Source organism: Phoenix dactylifera, chromosome 6 (assembly GCF_051530095.1).
Source record: "Phoenix dactylifera cultivar Ajwa chromosome 6, Ajwa_hap1_PhDact_Kaust_v1.1, whole genome shotgun sequence".
Taxonomy (NCBI): domain Eukaryota; kingdom Viridiplantae; phylum Streptophyta; class Magnoliopsida; order Arecales; family Arecaceae; genus Phoenix; species Phoenix dactylifera.
In genome coordinates this window covers 3,574,672-3,583,441 of record NC_143195.1, presented here as the reverse complement: position 1 = coordinate 3,583,441, position 8,770 = coordinate 3,574,672, and the positions used below count along the sequence as shown (strand labels likewise).

The 8,770-nt window shown below is 36.0% G+C and overlaps 1 protein-coding gene and 1 long non-coding RNA gene across 3 annotated transcripts; both read right to left on the bottom strand.

The window, feature by feature from the left end:
* Positions 1 to 287: 287 nt before the first annotated feature.
* On the bottom strand, positions 288 to 3,946 carry LOC148703070 (uncharacterized). 2 transcript variants are annotated; one of them, XR_015988375.2, is made up of 6 exons: positions 3,782 to 3,946; positions 1,344 to 1,432; positions 1,173 to 1,265; positions 994 to 1,095; positions 583 to 907; positions 288 to 478 (listed from the first exon to the last, which is right to left on the bottom strand). It is a non-coding gene; the product is annotated as an uncharacterized LOC148703070 (long non-coding RNA). The 2 variants fall into 2 exon arrangements; XR_015988374.2 differs by having other exon boundaries at positions 583 to 882.
* Positions 3,947 to 6,095: 2,149 nt separating this feature from the next.
* Positions 6,096 to 8,191, bottom strand: LOC120105988 (glutathione S-transferase F10-like). Its single transcript, XM_039118804.3, has 3 exons — positions 7,436 to 8,191; positions 7,239 to 7,290; positions 6,096 to 7,147 (listed from the first exon to the last, which is right to left on the bottom strand). Exons 1-3 carry the CDS (start codon positions 7,583 to 7,585, stop codon positions 6,663 to 6,665), a joined length of 687 nt encoding a protein of 228 aa, XP_038974732.3. The 5' UTR covers positions 7,586 to 8,191; the 3' UTR covers positions 6,096 to 6,662.
* Positions 8,192 to 8,770: the final 579 nt, after the last annotated feature.

The window sequence follows — 8,770 nt, the reverse complement described above, 5'->3', positions numbered from 1 at the left end:
TAGCGATGCTTTAAAGCGTCGTTAGTTGCAATTTAGTGACGCTTTAAAGCGTCGGTAAATGTTCGTTTTACGGATGCTTTAAAGCGTCGCGAATTGGCGTCTGTTCAGGATTTTAACGATGCTTTAAAGCGTCATTAATCGGAACGTACCAATGCTTTAAAGCGTCGCTAATTGACATCCGTTGGTGCTTTTAACGACGTTTTAAAGCGTCGTTAGCATATTATTTTTTAAAAAAAAATTTAAATAAATTTTAAACTTTTTTTACAAAATCAAAACCACACACACTAAATGAGATATACACATGGCACAATCAAACATATTTATCTAAACATTCATATTGTCAAATTACATTCATACTGTCAATTTAAGTTTACAATGTACTTCGAAAAGTATAAAAAAAATACATACAAAACTCCAAAATAAATGCTTCAGGAGTCGATGGCATCACCATCTCTACGTGCAGATAAGTATCAGGAACCTGTAATAAAAAAAACTTAAGAAGTTAAGAATACGAAAATTATTAAGCTCTTTAATAAAAATATGATACTCTTGTTAAATGTTCAAGTAGACGTAGTAATTTACCTGAGGAGGGACAAACTGATGCAACAAAGATGTAATCTAATTAATCTGAGCCCTCAAAGATTGTATCTCTGACTGGTGGCTCTGTTTCAACTCTTGTATCTCTGCCTTCAGATCATTAACCTCTGCAGTGCTACTACTCTGTCTAGCATCTTGAGTATATCTACCCACTGTAGACAACTGAGTGGGGGTAACTCCAACGCCATAACCCCTCACTCAACCGCTCCGAGCCCATCAATTCGGTAAACACGTGAGCTTCAATACCTCTGGTGTTGCCGATTGAAGATGACTCTTCGATACGCTCTGAAATAAGGAATGTAGCTCTGTTCTGTATCTCTCAAAAACAATCAAATTAATTTTTAAAAAATTGAAATACATGAAAAATCATTGCACAAATTATTAATGAATACATACAACTATATCTCTCGACTCCTCTCGGACAAAGCTGCCATCTCGGTGGGTGTGAGTCATCTTATAGAACTCCACCTCACCAGGTTTCCTCTCATGGTCTTCCATCTACAACAAATAGTTTATTGGAAGTGCTATATATCAAGATACATGCTATATGATACAAGAGTTTCAAACAAACTTACGAATTTAGCTCTGAGCCTCGTATAACTCTTCAAGCCTGAAGTGTGAGGAACTGTCTGAGATGCTCGTGCGGCTCGACCAATGTCAGAATATGTCTACCACGAAAAAAGTAAACATTGTAATATATTAATTGTATTAAACATTATATAAGGTATTGAGAGAGAATACACAACCTGTCTTCTCTCGGAAAACCAATAGTGAATAAGCTCCCTTCACTGATGATGGTATACATCAGGAGGACAAACACGAGCAACCTCCTCCTCTGTCATACCCATTCATATTAGATTTCTCAAAAGCAAATTTAATGAAATTCTGAACTCCATTCAAATATTCGTCACTGTATCTCGACTTATTTATCCAATTTTTGTCCATTCTAAAAAAAAACAAGGTAAATGATACAGTCAAAAATATGCATACGTACACTGACTCAAGCAAAATTAAGTTAAACAAACAGCACTTAATCAATTAATTCAATGATTGCATAGCCTACAATTAATTAACTGACATGGTCTGAATTTTGACTAGCTTTAGATAGTAAAGTAGACCAACCTCAGCAGGATTCTAAGCCAATAGAGATCTATAATCATTGCATGCGAAAGATAAGAGTAGCTAACTAGCTATACGTATCAAAACATAGGAACAATAAAGCCTTCAATTAAGCATACAGCCAGATAATCTCAGGTTAAAATGCATGAGATGAATTAGAGAGCCATGATGATCTCCTTACATACATATATGTATGTATCAACATGCATATACAAGAATAATACTCAAAGAAGAGATAATATTTCATATTAAGCAAATAGGAAACAAACAGAAAAATGATCATCATTCAAGAGAAGTCACCTGTATCAGAAATTTCAATTCAGAAGTAAATGAATGCTTCAATTGAAATCCCTTGCCAATTAAAAAAAACTCAAATATTTAACTTTTCCATCAAGCATCAATTACATACTGCAATTAAAAAAAACCTGATCACCAATATACATAAGGCAAGCCCAAGACTATAGGATGTAATTATGATTAGTATCCATGAATAATACTTTCTGCACTTTGCTTTTATATTCATATTTAAGGACTCTACGATGATTTAATGATAATATATGACATGGAAAAAATAAATGTACTGATCCTTATATTCAAGCATTTCATTGTAGCATTTCCATATATGACCTGTATAATACTCAACAAATTTTAAAAATGTATGGAAAGCACATCTCTATAAAGAAAACTAATTGTGTAACAAGAACAACTTAATAAAAATAATAAGGCAGATGCCATGTTTTGTGACTTTGTTGTGATCTATTGGTTCTACTGTAACAGACTAGAAGCTTGTTCTATTATGTTTCATGTTTGTCAGCTATCTACTGTAATTGAAGCTTGTTCTACTGTTCTGATTCCTTTATGCTCCTATGAATGCGTTTAGAGTGTACTGTGGGTTTCTTGATACTTATTGGGTCATTCCAGATGTTAAATTGGATGTTGGTCGGGCACCAACAGAACTGGTTCTCTTTGTTGTTGAAGGTCTGGATAAAAGAATGTCTGGTCTGCTTCTGAAACATAGTTTCTGGAAAATCATCACTGGAGCAAAACTGGATTTATAATCAAATGTCAGGGACGCCATAGTGACTTGTTTTCTGGATACCATCATTTGCTGTCTTTATAATTCTTTTTCACTGTTTTAATTTGATCATTTGACTAGGATTTCTTCCCAAGACTGTTGGGATATGACCTGGTCCATGATGCTGAGCTTCAAGTACATGGTGCTAAACTGATCTCTTTCGAGGCTAATGCCTCGTACGTGTCATTCCAGGTTGCTAGGGAAGAAAAATTGAACATATTCCAACCCTGTGTTATCAAGTTATCAAGTTAGAATGACTCTCTTTGCAGTTTGCCAAATGCTCTTACATAACTCTGTGTTGCTATTAATGGCGTACCATGATAAACCCATGTCGTAGTGTCAGATAATCAACTTTTGGAACTGATCTCACAAACTGTCTAAAGAAACACACCTGTCAAAAAGGATTAGACTTTTAAGTATAAGGCAGAAGTTTAAGAAATAATCGTCTGCAATTTGGCCGTTCTATAGCAAATTGTTTTCAGAAATGCATTGTTGCATTTCTTGTTGTATTATAGAGTATATCTACCAATCTGTATGCACAACCCTTCCTATGGTATTGAATCAGAGTTTCGGTATTTTACTGTATATATTGGGTTTTATGATGTGCTATTGAGATATTTCGTTCTCTCGGCACTTATCCTTGAAATTTCTTTAAGAAATCAAATAACAGAAAGTAGATTATTGGCTAGCTTGGAAGTAAGTAATTCCTTTTCTCTGTTAGTGTTCGAATGGCCTATTGTTTAATAGATTAAAATAATTTGAGCCTGTGTTTAGCTGATTAAGCATAATGGCTCTTTTCCTCTTTGTACTGGTGATTAACGAATTGTCATTATTTACAGAGAAACCATATATTTCCAAAACTACCACCTCAAAACTTAGAAAATAAGCTAACAAAGCAAAGGAAACGCCAGAATCTGTACATTTACAGAGAATTCTAAAGCATAAACCAGAGATTAAAAAAGGGACAGAGGGAAACGAGTTCTCAAGTACCTGATAAGAGAGCAAGTCTTCCTTTGATAAATTTTCCAAATTTCTAAGCCAAAGAAGAGATCAGAAGAGCAGTAGATCTAGATCGCATGCAATCACTCCAATCCACTGAAATGAAAAATATTAATACAGTAATGAATGAACATTCCTAAAATAAGGAGACAGAAAGAGAAAGATATATATATATATATATATATATATATATATATATATATATATATATATATATATATATATATATATATATATCCAGGCAGAGCTCTCTCCTTCTGAAAGAAAAGAAGATAATCCTATGATCCTATGATCGAAGCAAGAGAAGAAGATAATCCTTGCCGGCTCCAAACTTCAAACGTCGTGTGAGTGCTCTGCGGCGGAGGAGGAGGAAGTCGTCCACGAAGAGGAGGCCAACGGAGAGGGGAGGAGAGGAAGGAGATGCGGCGGAGATCGGTGAAAAGGGCTGAGGACGAAAGGGGTAGGTCGCCGTGAGTTAGGGATTTAGGGCTGTGGGCTGTGGGGGGAGGGGGTCGATTAGGTTTTGTGTGGGAGGAGTGAAGTCCGACGACGCTTATAAGCGTCGTCGTATTTTTACCTATACCGACGCTTATAAGCGTCGGTAATGGTTTTTTTACCGACACTTTTTACAAGCGTCGGCGGTTACTGTCGCAAAAAAAAATGCCAACGCTTTTATGTAGCGTCGGCAATATAGAGTCGCCAGAATAGAACCCTTTATTGTTATAATGTCAGTCCCGTGCGATTATGCATCTGGATCTAAAAACAGAAAAAAATAGTAATGAGTTATATTAGCCTAGTAAGCAACATAATACCCCATAGTAGCATCAAAGTATGGCAGATATTTAATTAAAATATAAAATAATTGCTGAGAAATAAATCATCAATAAACATATTTTTTTAAAAAATTATTATTATTTTCATAAAAACTATGATACCATAATCCCAACATCAATAGGCTATGGCCACGTAACCCAGTGGCATGGGTTGCACAAAATGCTAAAAATTACTATTATTAACCACCGGTAGCAAAGGTATCCACATACTACTATTCTAATTACCAGCAGTGCAATGTCAAAATCTGTTTCTTATAGATTACAAGTCGACAAGGCCAACAAATAATCTTCATTGCTGTGTGGGAACAAAAGACAGGCTTCTAGAGAACACATGGAAGGGTCAGCTTGGACTTGAGGGACAAATGAGCCGAAGCCAAAGGAGAAGCCAAAGTAGGCGAGGACCCTTCCATAGGGGGAAGGAACTTGAGTTGCTTTAGGAGGCAATTAATGTTTTTTCACAAAGGAGACACGATGGAGAGGAGATACATTTTGGGTTTGGTCTCAAAAAAAGTACTTTTAGGCCCCATCGGAAATATATTTTAAGTTATAAATTTTTTTTTGGATCAAAATACCCATAGTAAAATATAATAATTACAAAAAATAATAGTATTAATATATAATAATAATATTTTAGACTTTATTATTGATTTATAATACAAATATTATATTATATTATATTATATCATATCATAATACATTGATATGTTATGTTATATAATATCAAATTATATTATATTATTATGTTATAGTATACAATATTATATTACTATATTATAATCATATTATACTATATTATATATTTATGTATTAATGCATATTATATTTTATTATTCTTTGTTGCATAATACTATGCAATATCCTTTATGGTCATTTTGTTATACCAAAAGTACTTTCTCAGTTTGTTTGCCAAATATATTAAAGTCTCACAACACTTTAGAAATGTAGTTACCGAATAGTAAATAGCTTTTTATAAAAGCTCTACTTCAAAAAGCTATACTTTTGAAAGCTCTACTGCCAAATGGGATCGTAGTTAAAGAAAAAGCTGCTTTCATCAAGAAAGGTTTGGAACTTTGGAAAGGATCACTTTCATGCCTCTCTGACTAATGTTGACTAAGGTTCATAGGATTGTTTGGCATAAAAAGGAGTAAAGATTGGTAGTTGGCCCCTACTTGCTGCCATTACTCTTCGGCTACTCATAGAAGTTGCTTTTGCTCATGTCACCGGAAAACACCAACCATCTTTTTCCCCTTCTCTATCTTTATCTCCTCTTCCACTTCTACCTCCTTCTCTGTTGCCCTACTGTTCCAACCTCCTGGACCTCCTCGACTTCTCCAACCTCCTCTTATGTCACCATTCTCCTATTTTCACCTCTGCTAGCTTCTATATAATTCCTTTGAGATTTAGATATAGGATTAAGATACATTATGGTGCATGAATTAGGGCTTAACTCCAATAGTCATACCCCATAGCTCAGTAATTAAATATTTTAGGTATAATTCTTGAATAGTGCCTCTTAATAATTTAGATCTGGATAATTATAATGCGAGTAGATCTCTCTTATATGAGAATCTATTGAATTACTTTTCTAACAAGTCAGCATTGCAGCCTTACTATTTTGTGCTGACATTCTTGCTAATTTTAGTGAAACACATGGATCATACTTCTCCCTAAATAATTGATAGTGCATAATCTTGACATAGGACCTTCATTGCGCATAAAATAAGTTTTTCGATGAAATAAAATATATAATGCATGGAATGATACATGCAAGATGTTACTACTGGTACAAACCCTATGCTCATATCTAGCTAAGGGGATCTCACATATTTAGCTCAAAGGAATATTTGTCCCCACGAAATCTTATTATTCTTAACATTCCTTTTTCTATTTTTTATTTTTTGTAGATACAGAAGATCTTTATCCACGACAGATGCAAGTCAAGAAGACTTGCATATAGTTACAAACACACAACAACAGAAGAAGCCACAACATGAAGGGAAGCTAAAGCACACAGCAAACAAAGTCATCCAAACGTAACTCTAGTTCTCCAATTTCTCCAGTGGATCTGGATGCTCACTCTGAATTTGGACCACCCGCTTCCATGAAGGCCGATCCGAGATTGCTGTCCACCACCTCTCCACATTCTTCCTTGAAGTGAAAAGCTTGCGTCCCCTCTCTGTCTTGGTTACAAGGTAGTGTGCGTTGGGAAGGTGTGAGAGGTCAGCCAGCGTGAATTCATCCCCTGCCAAGTACTCTTCCTCTCCCAGCCTCCTTTCATACATGTCAAGAACATTGGCCAGCTGCTTCTCATTTCTCTCGATCAAAGATTGATCAGGATGCAAGCCTAATGGTGTTGCGATGGCCAGATGGAAGATTAGAGCTGAGCTTGGAGGGTCAAACATCTGAGCTTCTGCATGGAGCCACTGTTCAATCGTTGCCCTCTCGAGAACACCCGTTCCAAAAAGGGTCTTGTTCCCCATATCAGGGTACTCCTTCGAAATGTGCCTGCAAATATCTCTTGAATCTGGATGCATGAAAGAACACATTGCCTTTGGATGTTAATTGGATTCCCCTAGGAAAATGAGTACATAAGAAAGTATCTGGGGACAACTTACCAACAAAAGTCTTGCGTTTCTCATCTTCAAAGATTACATGACCAGCAGGATCCTGCTAATTTGAATGGAAGAACCAGTAGTTATCTATCAAGTGCTGCACTAGTATTACTACAACTTGAAGAAATGTGAAGTAGTAGTTTGTTTTTTTCTTTTTTCAGGTGAAGAAATGTGAGGATAGAATTATCAGAATGACTTGCCTGTAGCCTAAGAAACTCAGAGACCATGCCCTCTTCCTTTAACTTGTCGGTACGAATGAGTTTGAAGCCCAAGTTCTTCTCCAAGAGGCATGTCAGCACCCTAGCAACATCTGTGGATGCTGGCTTTCCAACTACCTTCAAGGCCTCCATCCTCTCTCTCTCTCTCCCTCTTGTTTGGTCTCACAAAGGCTGAAACAGCACAGAAGGATTACATGTCCAGGGGGAGATTTAAGGTGATGATGATTTCTGGAATTAAATGCTTGCCTGTTTAGAAGGCAAAAGAGAGAATAAGGCTAAAGGAAAGTTAAGGGTGCAAAGCTTGAAGCAAACAACAGGTTTGTGGGGTGTAACAGTGGATTTACATAAAGAACATGCCACATTCTCTCCTTTGAGTATAATGCTTTCTCCACACAGCAAGGAAAGTAGAAAAAGAAAGATGTTTGAAATAACATGTCCAAGGATTGGAGTCCACGAACTAATTAAGGAATTTGTTAGGTGAGATGAAGAAAGTGAGCATCAAATGACGTCATATAAGAAGATGTCCATCCCTTTTCTTGGGTAACAACGGTTCAATTTTTCATCAAATCTATGCTATCTGCACTCGGCAATGATAGAACTAGTTTCAGTTCTCAAAAAAAAAAAAAAAAAGGAAAGAAAGAAAGAAATTTCCAGAGCCAGTTTCTTTCTAAACATACAAACTCTAGAAAGGAAGGTTCACAATTGCTTGCACATGGAGAGGAATCAAGGCTGGTTCAATAGTCAAGGTCATATCATATAAGAAATAGCTGCTGATCAAATTTTTTTTGTCTGCTCGAAGCACTACATCTTCGAGAAAAATAAATGAATGAAAAAAAATGAATTAAATGAAAATCCTAGTTTCTAAAGGATTGAGTTAGCACAGGTTCATCAAGGATAAGAGTTCATCTGGCAGAGCAATCCAACAGCATGGTGCTGGAGAAGAAAACTCTGAGATATGGTGAATTAGATGTTTTAGAATTGCATGTTATGACATTTTTTATAATCCAGATAACCCAACAAAAATAAAGAGAGAGCAAAATAACAGAGCCTCTGCGAGTTATCCAACAATGGCATTACTACATCTCAAACCTTTCTGATGAACTAGGTCCACTCTTCAATTAGTCATAACTAAGGCCATTAATCAGTCAAGACTAGTAGCATATCTACCTATCATTGTTAGAGATGATCATCGTCACACGAAACCTAGATTTTGGCCAGATGGCACCCCGTCAAGCAAATACCGGCTAGAACATTGAAATCTAGCAACATGTATGCCCAACTTATTATCAGAGATTCCTAGAAGTTAAAAAAGACACG

What these genes read in the sequence shown, in the direction of transcription:
- LOC120105988 (XM_039118804.3), bottom strand. Translation starts at nt 7,585, where the DNA reads ATGGAGGCCTTGAAGGTAGTTGGAAAGCCAGCATCCACAGATGTTGCT. An exon ending in CTGAGTTTCTTAGGCTACAG is followed by an intron (nt 7,291 to 7,435) that starts GCAAGTCATTCT and finishes TCAAATTAGCAG; the next exon opens with GATCCTGCTGGTCATGTAAT. An exon ending in GAAACGCAAGACTTTTGTTG is followed by an intron (nt 7,148 to 7,238) that starts GTAAGTTGTCCC and finishes TCATGCATCCAG; the next exon opens with ATTCAAGAGATATTTGCAGG.